This window comes from Anguilla anguilla, chromosome 2, assembly GCF_013347855.1.
Source record: "Anguilla anguilla isolate fAngAng1 chromosome 2, fAngAng1.pri, whole genome shotgun sequence".
Classification (NCBI taxonomy): Eukaryota; Metazoa; Chordata; class Actinopteri; order Anguilliformes; family Anguillidae; genus Anguilla; species Anguilla anguilla.
This window is the reverse complement of record NC_049202.1, coordinates 5325843-5342404: the sequence shown is the minus strand read 5'-3', so window position 1 is coordinate 5342404 and position 16562 is coordinate 5325843. Positions and strand designations below refer to the sequence as shown.

Genomic DNA, 16562 nt, shown 5'->3' with positions numbered 1-16562 from the left:
TCGAATGCAAAAAAAACAGCTACACCCCCCCGCAGGTCTGATTAGAATGCCTCGTTCAAAGCAGCAACCGCCTCTCATTTGATAGCCAACCTCCAGAAACACCTCCTTCACAGGGGCTTCGTGTGAAGCTCACAAGACGCTAAATCCACACAAAGTTTTGCCACATAAATAATTCAGTTCTTTCACCGTTTTTTAGAAAAGCCCCTTTCCTACACCGAGGGAAAAAAAAATCTGAACCTGAAAAATCTGAAAGGTGAGCCCGGAGAATCTCTTTCTTCGCCCCTTTCATCTCGGAGATGAAAAGGCACGTTCGTCTGGCATCCAACGCGCTAATTAAGTCTTTCTCATCCGAAAAGCCATCTTCTGTTTGGCTTAAAGGCGGTCTGGGGTCGGGCCCCACGGTCCGGGGGGTGCCGGGTCGGTCCGGACCCCCGAAAACGCGAGCCTGTAATCACGGCTGGAGCGTGAGGGCGTGTCGTACGGCCGACGGGATTTGGGCGAAAACCTGGTCTGGTCGCGGCGCTGACGAAACGGAGGGCTTCGTATCGCAATGAGCCGTAGCGTAGCCGCACCCACGTCCTTTTTGGCGAAACCCCCGTCCCCCACCCCGCCCCGTCCCGTTTTGCTGAGGAAAGGCAGGGCCGACCGACGACGGGTGAGCCGCGAAGGAAGAAAGAAAGAAAATAAATAAATAAAATAAATAAATAAAATAAAAACACGCGAGGAAGGTGGGCGCCTACACGCCGTCTCTAGTCTTGTCATTTCCGGAACAATCTCTGGAGGAAAAAAATAAAAAATTAAAACTCTCAGGAGGGTTGATTCGAAATCGGTGTGCCTCTCCTCCCTGGACAGGAGCCTCTCTCTGCCAGCACGTCCTACGCTTCCAGTATACGGCAGCTTGGGGGACGGACCCGTGTCCGAAACCTCGCAAGAGCTCAGAGCGTTCAGCCGATCTGCGGACACTTCAAGTCGCCGCGGGTCCAGCGCATCTGGACCGTGGGACGATGTGGTCATCATCAGTGGAGGGGGGGGGTTAGGGTTGGACCAGATGGTCTGACTGGGCACTGGCGACTCCCTTCCACAGACCCTGGTGGGCGTCACTTTAGGGGCCGGTTGACGCCGGCCTGTGGTGCCCGCTGGAGGGGAACGGGACCAGGGGAGGAAACGCCGCCTCGGGGGGGCGGGGGTGGGGGGGGTGAGCTGGAGGGGGGGGGGTGGGGGGGGGGGCTCACCTCTCCACACCTGCCGCTGGGTTTTCGCGGCACAATAAAAAGCTACGCGGAAAGAGTGACTGGAGCTCGCTGGACTGCAGCTGATGAGGCCAGGCTAATTCTGGGGTGATTATGTAGTTTACTGGACCACTAAACCTCCTTAAGCTTGTAATTACTGCCTGTTTGAGTAGAGACCATTCAAAAGCAATTCAGCGCGCTGCACCGGCCACAGCTGGAGGTGGGCTCCCCGCAGGCTGGGGGGGGGGCGCGAGGGGGGGGGGGGGGGGTTGGGAGGGGGGCCATAATATCCGCAGGGAAGAGCGGCCTGCCAGCAGCCAGGTAGGCGTAGAGAGAGTTCTCACCCTGCAGCCGCAGCCAGAACGAAGCAGCGAAGCACCGCGCTACGTGACACAGTGTCCCGCTTGGTCATCGCAAAGGCAAAGCCAGCGTGTTTGTGTGGACTTCACGTGCTCCATTGGGTCCAGCTGCACGCTCCACACCCCTGCACCCGCAACCACCTCGTCCTCAAACAGACCCGCTGCCGCACGGACGCTGCAAGCAAGCAGGCGCGCGTCCGCAAAGCGATTTCACAAAAATAGAAAAGAAAGAAAAAAACTCACCATGCATTAAATGTTAAGGCGCTCAGGGTTCGGGTTACACCGTTGCACCCTTAGCAAACCAGCATCTGCGACGTTCAGTCCACTTTCAAGGAAATTACGCTTTTTACTTAACGTCGCTGAAACGCAATACTCGGAGGAAGCAATTTTAGGGCCGCGGAAAAAAAAACCCTAATAACCCGCCCCCCGATATTATTATGTTATTATCGTAATTACCCTTCTGCCCCCGCCGTTTTAATTAACGCTCATTTGAAGGGCCCGCGGGGGAGGCGAGACTGAACGGGGTCAAGGATGGAAGAGGAGCCGAAACTAGGCACAGGTATTTCACAATCACTCCCTTATGCCTGCGCCGAGCCGACCAAGGCATGAGAGAGAAAAGGAGAAAAGAAAAAAAAACGAACAACAGAAGGATGTGCATCCGTCCCTCTCTCTCTCTCTCTCTCTCTTTCTCTCTCTCTGTCTATGCCTCTTGTTTTATTGCTTCCTATTGTCCTTTTCCCACTCCGTCCAGCTCTCCCTCTCGCTGTCTTTCGCCAGCATCCCGTCTTTCGCTCTAGCCTTTTTCCTCTCCATTCTCTGTCACTTTCTCACCATTTCCCTTTCCCTCCCTTTTACCTCCTCTCTCGCTCTCTCTCTCTCTCTTCTTTTCACATTCCCCTCACACCCTCACTGTCTCTCACTCTTTTTTTCCTCTCTAGCCCTCTGTCTCTTTCACTACCTCTTTCACTCCACTCTTTTATTCCCTCTCCCATTCTCTCTCTTCCTTTTCACATTCTTACCCCTCTCTCCCTCTCTACCTCTCACTCGTCTTCTCTCACTTTTTTCTCTCTCCTGCTCTCTCGTTCCCTCCCTCTTTCACGCACGCAAGTGCAGCACCCGCTCCCCTCCCCCTCCCCCACCATCAGAGCTCCGGTTTTTCAGATCGATGACTTAATCTGTCGTAACAAACGAGTGAGCAGCAGCACCTCCGCACTGCTGGCTTTTCCCCTCTAATGCTACCACTGCTACTGCTACTGCTAACGCTAGCGCTGCTACTGCTACTACCACTAATGTCACCAGTGCTACTCTTACTACCACTAATGCCACCAGTGCTGCTGCTACTGCTAACGCTACCACTGCTACTCCTACTACCACTAATGCCACCAGTGCTGCTGCTACTGCTAACGCTACCACTGCTTCTGCTAACGCTACCACTGCTACTGCTAACGCTACCACTAATGCCATCACTGCTATTCTTACTAGCACTAAAGCTACTGCTAACGCTACTGCTGCTACTGCTACTGCTAAAGCTAGAGCCCACTAATGATGAACAGCGACTCATGGACTCACTGCACCCGGCGAGGAGAGGGTTCTGGAGGCAGGACGAGTCCGTTCAAGTCCGTCAGTCTCACGTCCCAACCAACAGTCCCAAATTAAACAAATCAGAGCTCGCGCCCCCGGGCCCTTCGATGCCCCACTTTCAGCGATACCCATAAATGGGGTGCAAAACCCCTTTGGAAAGCACACGCACACGCTGTACAGGCGGGTTGCGTTTCGGGGTGTTTTGAACTGCACTCTGGCGCTGGAGCGATAACCCATTCACAACGCTACGGCAACGATGCGAGAGCGTGCTATTAGCTATTAGCTGGGAGGCACGATCCTCATCGCAATCGACATAAAAGGCCAAGATTGCTACACCAGCAAAAAAAAAAAAATGCCCCGGTCCATTATTCAAAAAGAATCAGGAAGAAAAAAAAAATCATGTTTAATTATTGAACACAAGCTAACTTTAGATTCAGTTTGGGCAAACACAATGGGAGAGGAGGTTTAATAGTGTCCTCCTCGGCGCTGATCCCCACTCTTCTTAGCCAGGAGAAATCAATGGCAGCGCAGATAAAGGCATTTTAAAAGGGTTTGGGGGATTCAGCGTGCCCGGGCCTCGCTCGCTCCATTAAACACTTTGCGCTCTCGCAGATGACGGCATAAAATCGTTTAATTTATTTCCCATCGATGGCAGCTGTGTTAATGACTGGCTAAAATTCCTCCCAGTATCCCCTCCGCCAGACGCTCGGAAAACAAACAATAGGAAAGTGGCAACAGACAGCTCTCTCTCTCTCTCTCTCTCCCTCTTTCTCTCTCTCTCTCACTCTCTCTCTCTCTCTCTCTCTCGCCTGGGCAGGGCGGTCGCTGGCGAATCGAGCAGGCCTGCAGCGTTAAGAGGGGAGCCCTGCAACCCTACTGCACCTGGTGCATTATCATTTCATTTCAGCACCTGGGACGAGCAAAAAGGCCAGTAGATTTACTGTAATAAATAAATAAACTAATAACGTAACATTCGATCCGATTCCAGCCCTTCCTCCAGCACGTTCCGTTCTTCCCCAAAATCAGAAGCGAAACGAGGCCCGACGTCACTCGCCGGGTCTAAGCCACGCATTAAGGTGGACTCTCGTTAAGATGAACCATTTGTGCTATCGTGCTAACGTGCTAACGTGCAAATTGATTAGCATCGAGCCGCCGGGTGGGTGACTGTACGGGGCTCAGTTTATCTGGGGGCGAGCTGCTTGAGCAGGCCACTACGGAAAGGGACGGCAGTCACTGGAAATAAAACGCAGTGAACGGGGCAAGCTACAGGCCGCCATGGCAAAGATCCACCAAATGCTGCTAATTAAAGTGTCGCTACAGAAAATGCTAACACTAATACTAGCCAGACTACATTCAATCAGCATCACTACTGTGCTGATGATGATGACGATTATGATGATTATGATGATTATTATTATTATTATTAGTAGTAGTAGTAGTAGTATTAAGCAATGCACTTCAACAGATAATCGTGCACACGTGCACAACCCAGTTTGGAGTCAAAACTCCGAAAACTGTTCAATTATAAGCAACGCGATTCCCAATCCACACAAAAACACACAAAAAGAAAATGAATGCCAAGAAACAAAAAAAACGGGTAACAAAGCCAAGCAAGGACCAGCAGGAAGGCTGTGAATATGAGAAGGCCAGTAATGCCCTTCCTCATTAACCATATTGGCCATTTAGCAGAAGCTCTTACCGTGATGGACGTACGAAAGCGCACGCTAAAAGGTCTGGCTGAAGAGCAGGGACGAAGAGCAGCACGTGTTCCGCATCACGGCTGACTCTAGGGGTCATTCCATCAACGCACAGCACAACCTTAAGTGCCACAGTATAGAGGGAGACTGAGGAAGCAGCGCTTTAAGCAGAAGTGCTATTCTCCTGCCTGTACTTCCATTGACGGTAACTCCACTCACATGGTGAGGTACGGGGACTACTGAGGCAGACCACAAGCTGAAGAAGCAGGCCGAGGGAGCCGGTGAAGTGCATGCTGGGATAGCTGTTCCCCCCACTGCGCAGACGCAGACGCAGTGCGGAGGAACAGCACGGTTGTTAACAAGGTGCTTTTCCTCAGCCGTGTTTGCCCCAACATGGCAGCCAGTTATTGATGTACACAGAACCGCTGACCCCCCCCCACCCCCTCCTCCCAACTCCAGCATGCCAAAACCAGGGTCCAGAGATGACAGCACCTGTCCTTGACCCTGACAGGCCTCCCACAGCCCTGCCAGACATTGTTAGTCCCCCGTCCCGTCCCCCACAACAAAATAAAAAACTGCTTTCTTCTGTTTCAGTCACCACCCACAGTAAAAATATTCAGTGTTAAATCAACTCTAACAGAGTACATTTGAGTCCAAGTGTCTTCTTTCATGGCGAAGCTACGAGACACCCAGGGAAGACAGAGACTCCTAGAGCGGGAGGAGGACCCCGCCCAAGGCCACCTTATTCCTCTTTTCATCTTTTCGGGCAACCGAACGGCGCCTTTGACGGCCAAATTTCGACATAACGTTGCGATATCAAAAACAGGGACAAATATCACACGGTGGGGAGAGGTAATTTACACATCAGAGAAATGCAGCAGTGCATTCTGGGGCCTGACAGGTAGAGAGGGGGTGTGGATGGGAGAGGGGAGAGGGGGGGGAGCGGGGGGGGGGGGGGGGGGGGGCGAAGGGTGTGAGTTCAGATTGGGATTCGCAGACCGACTCCTCCTACCAAACAACGAAACAGAATCGCTACGGTTTCCACGCCGACCGGGGCCTTGGAAACGGCCTCTGCTCGGGCCGGTAACATGCAGCTGAACCCGCGCCGCCGCCGCCGCCGCCGCCAACTCCCACTAACCCCTCGCGCCCAGCCGCTAATGAAAACGCCACAGCGGCGCTATGCCGCTCGGTGCCAGCGGCCCGGAGGGTCAGCCACGCCCAGCCTCCTCGCGGGACGTCCCGAGACAGGCCTCAGCCTAACTGCCCGCGCTCCGCAGCCACTCGGAAAGGGAATAAAAATGTGTTTTATAAATGCACCCAGGCCCAGCCAAAATGGAGACTTTATCTCGTATGCTCAGAGTTGACCGACCTCACGTCCTACCCAAAACAGGCCCTGGGTAGTGGTCTGCCCCCTGACCGACCCAGACACAACGTCTGTGAAACTCACCTCCCCTTTGGGTACCTTGATCGACTGTAGAATGGTTCAAAGGTGGCACAAATTTAGGTTCACCGGCCCTTCAGGAACATTAAAGATAAGGACCAAAACAAGCACAGAGTGCAAGAGAGAGACAGGAAGAAAGAGAGCGAATGAGAGAGAGAGCGAGAGAGAGAGAGAGAGAGAATCGGCCAAGGGAATAACACATGAATAAGAGGGGGGTAGAACCAGTTCCTTTCTGACAGGACGAGACAGAACAGTAGTAATGGGCTCCTATACCCGACTCCATTTCGCAATTTTTGGGGGGGTGGGTTTGGAGTGCAGCAGAGCTGGGGGTTAGGCGCATCCTGCAAACATCAATCACCCCCCCCCCCCCAGTCCCCACCCCCCAGATGGCCTTTCAAACCCGGGGGGGGGGGGGGTGGGGGGGGCGCGGCCGACGGTTCGTGAGCTGACGGGGGTGCCCGTCGCCCTCTCCCCGAGAGCAATCTGGCGGCCGCCGGGGCCGTCCTGTCTCCCTCTAATTCATCCTCTGATAGAGAAACACTTGCCATTTACCCTGTCAGTGTGTAAGAGCTGGCAATGATGAATGCAGCTGCACGCTGGTTCCCCCCCTAACCCCCCAACCCCTCCAACCCCCCCCCCAACCCTCCAACCCCTCCAACCCCCCCAACCCCCCCTCCCCACAACCTTTTTTTTTTTCCTTTTTCGGTTCACAAAGACGAGTCCCAAAGAGCGTCTGCTCCAGGTCCCAGGGGCCTGTCAGACGGGTAATTGATGATGTTTTCACTACAAGGTGTGGGACCCTAGGGGGGGAAGGGGGGAGGGGGGAGTGGGAGGGGAGGACGAAGGGGGGGAGGGCAGAAGAGTGGGGGGGGGGGGGGAACGCTGGGGGACTGAACGCATCTCAGCTCTCTGGGAATCCGGTGTGCTTAAATTGACTCAGCTGCTTTGCTTCGTTTTTTTCTCGCCCACCGACCTTTTATCGGGTCCGCTCATTGCTTCCAAATGTCCCCCCCTCCAAAACCAGAACTCCAAACCCCCCCCCCAACAACCCCCCAAACCCTCCCACCCCCTCCTGCTCGCTCACCAGAGCTCGACGGAGAAGCGAGGGGCAGGGAGTCGAACCCCCGTCCGACGGCGAAGGGGGCAAAGAGGCGTCCACCATAACCCGAAATACTAAAACAAAAACAAAACAAAGGTGCTCGCGCAGCCGAAACCAAACGAGGACACGGGACGCTGCCGGGGCGAGTCCAGACGCGGGACGCCGGGGGGGGGGGGGAGTGGCCGAGGGGGGGGGCGGGACAAGCCTCTCTGCCCAACACTTCTCCGGTTCTCTTTATCTTTTAATTTGGTGGCGCCGAAGATCCCGCCGGCCGCTTGGACGACATTAAGAAATAATCGGAGACCACAGGCCGCTAAATTGAATTTACAAATATTAATATGAATGGGCTTTCTCTCTCTTTCTCTCTTTCTTTCTCTCTCTCGCTCCCTCTCTCTCTCCCTCTCTCTTGTCATACATGAATGGGCATAAAGACAATGTGTAAGCAGGGAGCGGAGGCCAAGCTCGGGGTTCCTTTCAGTTCGGGGAGAGGAGGCGGCAGGACTTTTTTTTGATTTATACTTTCCCCCCCCCCGTTCCGAGTCTCACGAGATGCGGGTGGGGTGGGGTGGGGGGGTATGGAGGGGGGGGTACGGGGGGCATGAAACCAAGTCATAAATGCGGGTCTGAGCCATGAGAAGCAGACTCCCCACCAGCGCCGTGGCCGCATGGCGCTGCCGGGTTGCCAGGGGTGACCAGCGCGCTGACATCCAAGGGCTCCAGCAATAAACAACCAGTGACTAATGGCATCTGAGGCCTGGCTGACCTTCGACCCCTAACGGCCTGGGCACTTTTTTTTTTCCTTTTCTTTTCTTTTCTTTTTTTTTTTTTTTTCTTCGGCGAGGTCGTTCCAGGAGCGCTCGGCCTAACTGCTACCATGCCTCCGGTCGGGGTAAGAAAGCGCCCTTTCTCCTCGCCTCCAATGGGCTGTGGGGGGGGGGGGGGGCGGGACATTTTGTACCACAGCTAAAAAACACAGGGTTACCAACGCGGGCAACACCAAACTAGCCGCCGGCCCCCTAAAAAAAGCAGAGGAATCGATGCATTCGGTTATTTATTGACTTTTTTTGTTTTTAAATCAACTGCCGCTTGCTTTAACAAGCCTGATGCCAGAGCCGCCATCGAGCTCCGCCTCTTTTTTGCAGGATGACTAACGAGCGTCGCGTCGGGCGGGACAGACTGACGGCGTTTTGGAATTTCGAGCGCTTTCTGACACGGATCCAACGGGCGCATCTCCAAGAGGCCCGGAGGCGACGCCCACCATCGATGATGTCATCCTGGCACGCCATCGCCATAGCGATGGGGCTGGAAGGTGGTTTGACTGCGAAGACAAGTGCTAATGTTCGGCGTCACGTGACAGCTCTCCACGTTTCACCCAGGAAACATCACACATCGCGCTCATGACCAACTACAGGAAATAAATCAAATCCAATTTACAAGGAAAATCAACCTTAGCACTATTTCACCAACCGACATTTAGAGATTGCACACTCCACCACATTTTTCATGCAGTTTTATTGAGTAACAGCCTTCATTTTCATTATTACACTACAAAACGAGCCACGCCCAATAGAAACCCAACGCATCGAGGGGTTCCTCCACGGCGAAATATTTAAAAACAGTAAAAATACTTGGTGAGTGTGTTAAAAAAGAGCCATTCATTTCCCCAGCATGAGTCACACCGCGTGTTATTTCAAGAGAAATCTGAAAAGGCCCCCACTGCCTGGCCAACTCCAACCAACCCCGACCCCCCCCCTCCCTCCCCCCCAACCCTACCTTGTTCAAAAGACTCCACAGTCTGAGGCTGTCTGAGCAGCAGTGCTCGGCACGGTCACATGCTGAACATCTGTAATCCCCCCCCCGCCAACCCCCCCCCCCCCCCAAGTACCCCACAGGGCATTAAAACACCAGGGACACCCTTCGCCCTATTCCACCAAAATCATCAAAAGTCCATCAAGGAGCCCAAAGGAGGGCAGTGGGTCCCTGGTTTTCTAAGACGCCGTGGCAAAGATGATTTTTCACCCCCCATCCCCCCCCCCCCCCCCCCCCCCCCCCATCCCGCGGACAGACCCCGGGTTCCCCTGTGCGGCGCGGCTATGCTATCGTAGCCGTGGCGACGAACACCGCCGTGTTCCACACCTGTTTCTGCTCAGAACGCCGCAGAGTTTGGCGGTTTGTCAAGCGAGCTTCCCCCGGGGGCAGAAATGGCCGCCCTGGCGTTGTTACATCTGCCTGCTCAGGGCGGTGAATTAGGGCCTAATTGCATTAACGGGGATCGCGCCTTCAAGTCAAATTTTTTTTGTTACTTGGAACACCCGTTAAAAAATAAATAAATTTAAAAAACTGGAAATGCTGCGGTTTTTGCTTTTATGAGCTGTGACTGCGGCTCCTTCTCGCTCGCTCTGGCGAATCGCGTTCTTGCGTACCGACGAGAGGCGGGGCCCCGAAATCTGGATGTAAACAAAGCTATTCGGTTAGCTAAAGCTAAAACTAACCTTGTCTTAGTGCCGGCCTGACTGCAGAGGATGAAGAGGCCCTGTTCCTTAGCGCTACTGCTTTTGCGAAACCGTCCGTCAGCACGCAATCCCCCCCACGCCTGAAAGCCACAAAGAACAGCTCCCCCCCTCCCCCCCCCCCGCGAAACCGAAACCGCCACGACTTTCACCACACACGCCCACCCACAATGCATCTGTGACAGGCCGGACACACACCAGGCCGGTTTCCCCACAGGTGGTACCAGGAAAAAGGAGGCAGTCACGTTGGCCAGGAAGTGGTCAGCGGTGCCTTCCTGACCACCTGCCGGCCAAAACTAGAGGCAGCCATTTTTTTCCCCCTCCCTCCTTGAAAAAAGGACGAAATGAGCAAGGCGTTCAGACTTGTCCAAAACCTCCACAGCACTGTTCACATTTATTTCACACAGCACCCCAGGCCAGCTCGGAGGCCCATAAGAATACTATGAAGAGGTTTGCTATCAGAGGGGAGGTAGAGTTGGGCAGACCGCATGCCAAAACTCTCATTCCTTCCTTCTGCCACCTGACCTGTGGAGCATGGATGGGTGAAAGCCATAAGGCCGAACCCACACCCAGTGAATCCACAATCAGTACAGATCCGTGGAGTGACGGGGGAGGGGTGGGAGTGAGCATTAGAGCGCACATCTCTCCACTGACATCTATTTGGGAGGACCTCACGATCCCAGAATGCCGTTCTCCCTCTCCCTGCCACAGGCCCCCCACGAGCCTGGTGGCCCCGCCTCGCACTCGGCCCCCAGCAAGAGCTCGCCAATTCACCCAGAGATCTGCGCAGACGGGGGTGGGGGGGGATCCCCACCAGCCGCAGATCCCCCACCCCCCCCCCCCTCCGCCCACGGCAACAGCCAGAGCTCACGGCGTTCCCTGACAGAGTTCCCACATCATTGGGGGGGGGGGGGGCTGGGCGGGGGGGTTAAACCAGGCATCCCATTTTCCCCCCCTCCTCTCTACACTACATGCTAATCAACGACCGTGAATGTACTGCTTTATAATTAATGCCCATCCTCATGAATCTGTCATCAGGCCCGGGCAGAGGGAGGAGAAACAGCCTCACTCACATCAGAGGCAACCCCCCCATCACCCTACCAAACCCCCCCCCGCCCCCCATCACCCCGCCAACCCGCCACCCCCACCCCCACCCCGCCAACCCGCCACCCCTCCAGCAGCCAGCATATGTACATCCGCAAAATAAATAAATAAATAAATAAATAAACAGATGGCTCCATTTCAGACAACTCTCTGCTGAGGTCTTCTGCGAGACAGAGGTGGGAGGGCGTTCCGTTTGCATGCCTGAGTCAGGTAAAAGGACTTTCGTCAACACTTGGCAACGTGGGTAAAAATAAAAAATAATAGTAATAATGATAGTGATAGGTTTCCTTTTGGCCGAAGTGACAGGAAGCAAAATTTCCTCTCTCCGTGCTCTCGCGCTACAAAGACAAGCGAGAGCATCAGATCTGAGGGCCCCCGTCTGAAAGCACCTTTCCCTTCCCCCCCGAGACAGAAAGAAAGGTCTTCGTCCGCTCGACGCGCCGAGAATCCTCGCAGATAAAATCAGATCTCGGCTGTGCACGGCGAGCTTCCTAATGCAGCGCGTACACAAGCGATCGGGGTCTACAAACCCCAGCTGCAGGGTTTCGCAGAACGTAAACCCCCCCCACCCCCAACCCCCCCCCCCCCCCCCCCCCCCCCCCCCCCCGTCACCTGGTGCGTCTACCAGGGCCGCCACCCCTCCCACGGTTTCGCAAGCTTCAGATAACAGAAAACGAGCGACTAAGAGAAAATGTCAGGCCTGTTTGAGCCGTACACAGCCCCGTATTGACATTCTCACCTCTCGTTTCGCGAAGTATCAACAGCCTTATCGCTCGACGCCCACCCGGAGTGCTCGAGCTCTGAGAGGGGGGGGGGCGGCATACGTTCAGCAGTCCCCCTCACCGTGACACCATTGGGAAACCCACAAAAAAAAAACACCGGGAACTACCAGGATTTATTTACGTCTGATAACCCGCTCGACAGGCCAACGCATCGATCCCATCTCCGGGTGCCATCGCTGCAGACGAACGACGAAACAAAAGAAGAAGAAGAAGAAAAAGAAGAAGAAGAAGAAGAAGAAGAGTTTGTGACAAACCGCTGCCAAGGAGGCGTGCGCCCACATCAGACAGGTGGCGCGGGCACGGCGGGCGCCCGTTGCCCGTCACCCACGGCAACTTCCGCCGTTCCTGGAGCGCGGCGGCAGCATTCCGTCACAGAAAGCCCGGCAGCCGGCAGCCGGCAGCGCCCGTTTGATGTGGCTGCCGCGTTGGCAGCGATGAGGCGATAAGAATTCAGCGGTGCGGTCGCCCCCCCCCCCCCCCCCCATCCCAAACCACCCCCCCCCCCTACGCTTCATGCACTTCCCCCTTGAGTGCGCTGTATCGCTCTTATCTGCACTCAACACGCGATCGTTAACTTTCAGACGCGCGATCGCGGCTAACAGCTCGAGCTTCGCCGGGGCAGATGGCGAAGAGTCAGACGAACGAGAGAGTCTCGGCTCGGGGAAAACACGACTGCGCTCGGCTTGATAACGTTCATCTCCGTAACATCTACCCCCCCCCCCCCCCCCCCCCCCGGGCAGATTTGATTGGCTTCAAATAAATCCTGGGTTTCCCCCCCGACACCAAGACGACAACTCCGACAGCGTTTTGGTGAGACAGCTGAGAGATTAGGCCCATGTGATACTTTCACAGTGAAGTGTTTTGGGAGATACAACACGGCGCGGGATGGTGGCATAGGGGCCCCCGAGAATACCAGGGGGCAGGGGCGGGGCTGCGGGGGCGGGGCCCAAGAGAAGCAGAAGCGGTTGGCGGGACGACGGGACTGGACAGGACGGGACAGGACGGGACGAGGAAAGACGTGTTTTTGTTTTTACTCACGGTCAGGTGCTGGAAGAGCCACGCCCGCATGATGTTGGTGGCCACTTTGGGGAAGATGCCGCGCTTCTTGTTGCGCTTCTTCTCCTTGTCGGGGTCGTCGTCGTCCCCCGTGCTGGGCGAGGCCACGCTGTTGTCCAAACCGTCACCTGCCGAAAAAAGAAAGGAGGAGGAGAGGGGGTATTCAGTGACGCCCTAAAGGAGGCCCACTCCGGCTCCGGCTGGACGAAGGGTGAAGGCAAACAATGACACTCAGAAACAAAACAACAACAACAAAAAAATAAAGACACCCAAAAAAAGTCTCCCTTCCAGAATCGTTTACAGTCTTTACACTCGCAAAAGCAGCAGAGCTTAACCCCCTCACTGCTGCATGTGATCAACACGCAGCCTCCCAACCCACACAGAACCGCACAAAAGACTTTTTTACCCAACTCTCAAAGACATTATTGTCCCAGATACACTCACACACACACACACACACACACTCACACACACACACACACAGACACACACATACACACACACACACACACTATATGTACAGTAGACTGGGCGCTATTCTACTCCTGATGCAGAGAATTTAAGAACGAGCAGAAAGCCAAAAGCGCGGCAGCGAATCGGAGCGTTTCAATAACAACGCGGCGTTGTTGCTCGCGGCAACCTGTCGGCACACGATAAGGCTCCGCTAAGCGCCTTTCTCCGCGACGGCGGGCCCGGGAAGGAAGAGGGGAGGGAGCTTAGCGGCGCGTTTCCGACGCGGCGCCGAACGGCGTTCTGGGCCCCGTTCTTACGAACGCGGCGCGACTCCGCAGCTGTTATTTATAACCCCAATTAACATCAACAGTTCCGTAAAGCTGGGAGAAACTCCCCCCCCCGCGTCCCCCCCCGCGTCCCGCGCAGAGACATAGCTTTTTATTGTTGTTGTTATTGCGGAAATTAAGCTATCCGCCACGCCGAATAATTTGAAGAAAAAGCGAGCGAGACGAACCCCAAAAGAATGCTGGAGATTTCAACGGGCGCAGTCCGAATGTTTTTTTTTTAATGTATGCGCTAGCGAGAGAGAGACGTTTTCCGTAACACAGAGACCAAAGCGGCGGCGAGGATAGCCATGAAGTTATTTACCCATCACAAGCAAAGCGTTCTGACAGAAAGAGAAAATAACAATGAACGCGTGACTCAATAGCCCAGGCGGATAGAAGTCGTTTTAACCCTTCGTCATGGGTGACGCCGCTCACCCCTGCGGGGCCAGACTCGTCGATGATTAACCGAAGTATCCGCGGCGATCCGACGGAGACGGCTCTCTGCGCCCGGGCCTCGCGTGCATCAATCGAGGTCTTAAAAAACAGACCCCCCCGCCACCCCATTAGTGAGGGCCGGAGACCTCCTGAAAGCACGCCTTCTGGGCACCTGAATTATAAACGCCATTAGGGAAGGAGCGGCCCTCCGACACGGCGTATAAAACACTCAGACCACCGGCCGCACGAGAGAGGGAGAGAGAGAGGGAGAGAGAGAGAGAGAGAGAGGGAGAGAGAGAGAGAGAGAGAGGGAGAGAGGGGGAGAGAGAGAGGGAGAGAGAGAGGGAGAGAGAGAGAGAGAGAGAGAGAGGGAGAGAGAGAGAGGGGGAGAGGAGGAGAGAGAGAGAGAGAGAGGGGGAGAGGAGGAGAGAGAGAGAGAGAGAGAGAGGGGGAGAGGAGGAGAGAGAGAGAGAGCCGACCCTTACAAACCCAGAAGTTTTATTTTTTTTTTTTAAGTGGAGATTTATGTAGATACAATGGTGAAAGCTTTTAAGCAAAGGGCAGTCTCTCCTCTCTCCCCTCCACGTAGAACTGACCTACCACCCCCCCCCCCCCATCCTTCTCCACACCCCCAATACCCACTACCACCGCCGTCCGTCCCCATACACACACACACACACACACACAAACTCCCTCCCCGTCCGAGTTTCTATTACATCATTAGCTTAAGCCAAAAACAGCCTCGGCTTAATGCTCAGTTTGTTCTTCCTACTGTTTCCCCTTCAAATATATTTACCCAGCTCCCCTCTGGGAGGGACGGAGCGCCGCTGGGGTGTAATCCAAGACCCGATTTTCATTGGAAGCAAATGCTCTCAATCCCGTCTAAAGTCCAGTTCATGTTCGACAAAGCCTAAGATAATAAACCCGGGGCCCGTCCCAGGCGAGGAGGGGGGTTGGGGGGGGGGGGGGGGGCGAGGGGGGCGCGGCAGGCGGGGGCTCCGACCAGGCAAACACTGGATAGAGAGGAAGGCAGAGAGAGGGAGAGAGAGAGAGAGAGGGAGGAACAGAGAGAGAGGGGAAGAGAGAGAAGGAGAGAGAGAGGGGCAGAGAGAGAAGGAGAGAGAGGAAAAGAGAGAAGGAGAGAGAGGGAGCATCTGACGTGTCCTCTGTTAGAGCTGACTAAAGCCTGCTTTCATCCTTCCCCCTCCTCTATGAGCTACTTAACCTCCTTCTCTCAATATTTTACTTCCAGCTGACCTATAGCGAGGCTGGCATCGGGGGGGGAGGGGTCTGTGAGGCCGAGCGCCCTCCGTTTTCATGGCGTTTACCTTTTCGCCGTCTCACGGCACCAATCACACGCCTCCGTGAGGGAGGATGCTGAATTGACCCCCCCCTCCCCCCCCCCCCCATCCTATTTTCTTGTGTTTTTCTTTAATAAGTTGTGAGCAAAAAGCAGCAAAGCATCAGGATGCCATTTTCATTTTAAAAAAAAGGAAAAATATAAAAACACCACCCCCCCCCCCCCCGCTCCCCCCCCCTCCCCCCCACGCCGTTGCCCAAATAAGGGCAAATCGCGAAGGCAGACTGAAAAGGTGGAAATAATCATAAAAATGATGCCGGTCCATAAACAAGCTCACAGCCTCATTAGTCCTGCAGCCAGCCATGGCCACTCATTTTCCCTCCTTTTTCCTTTTTTCTCTTTTTTTTCTCTTTTTTTTTCTTTTTTCTCTTTCTCTCTGTTTTGCCCATGCCATGAAGAAATGCCAGGGGGTAACTTTGGCCAACCGTTAATGGCTTGTGACAGGTCGGCAGCAACTAGTGCGGGGAGCAGGGTGGCGATGGGGGGGGGGCGTGGGGGGGGGGGGTTAGGGATGGGGGGGGCTGGGGAGGGGGGTAACGGCGTAGCGCAGGGGCACTAGGGACAGGAAGGGAAGCTGCCATGCCGCCCGCTCGTGTGTGGCAGGGGCTGTGCGGCAATTAGGGAGCGGGCCGGTGGCACGGGGAGAGAGCCAGAGGCTGTGGAGGATGCCCCGCGGCCAGCCGGGGGGGGGGGGGGGGGACGATGGGGGGAGGGGGAGACAGAGAGGGAGAGAGAGAGGGAGAGAGAGCCAGGGAGAGGGAGGAAGAAGCACAGAGGGAGAGAGAGGCAGGGAGGGAGAGGAGAGAAAGAGAGAGAGAGAAGAAAGAGAGACAGAAGGGGTGTGTGAGGGAGAGTGTGAGATAAAAGACAGTGTTGGAGAGAGAGAGAGAGAAAGAGAGAGAGAAAGAGAGTGAAAGAGTGAAAGAGTACAGGAATTTTTTATTACCCCCTGCATGCTGTAACTATGCCCACCCTCCTGAACTCCCCCTTGCACCCCCAAACCCCCCCCCCCACCCCATCACCCTGTCCCCCCCCACTCCTTTGCACAAATCAGGTTAACGCTCAGGAGCCCCCGCTGCTGTTAGTGAGGGACAGGCAGGAGGCACACTCCCTGGCAACCCCGAATGGCC

The 16562-nt window shown here is 55.0% G+C and overlaps 1 protein-coding gene across 2 annotated transcripts in view; it reads right to left on the bottom strand.

Annotated features, from left to right (window-relative positions):
* meis1a (Meis homeobox 1 a) overlaps nucleotides 1–16562 on the bottom strand; it is a 78357-nt gene that overhangs the window by 28123 nt on the left and 33672 nt on the right. For both annotated transcript variants that reach the window (XM_035405789.1, XM_035405791.1), the window contains exon 8: nucleotides 12841–12986. In XM_035405789.1, the coding sequence (XP_035261680.1) occupies nucleotides 12841–12986 (146 nt within the window). The remainder of the gene's footprint in view (nucleotides 1–12840; nucleotides 12987–16562) is intronic.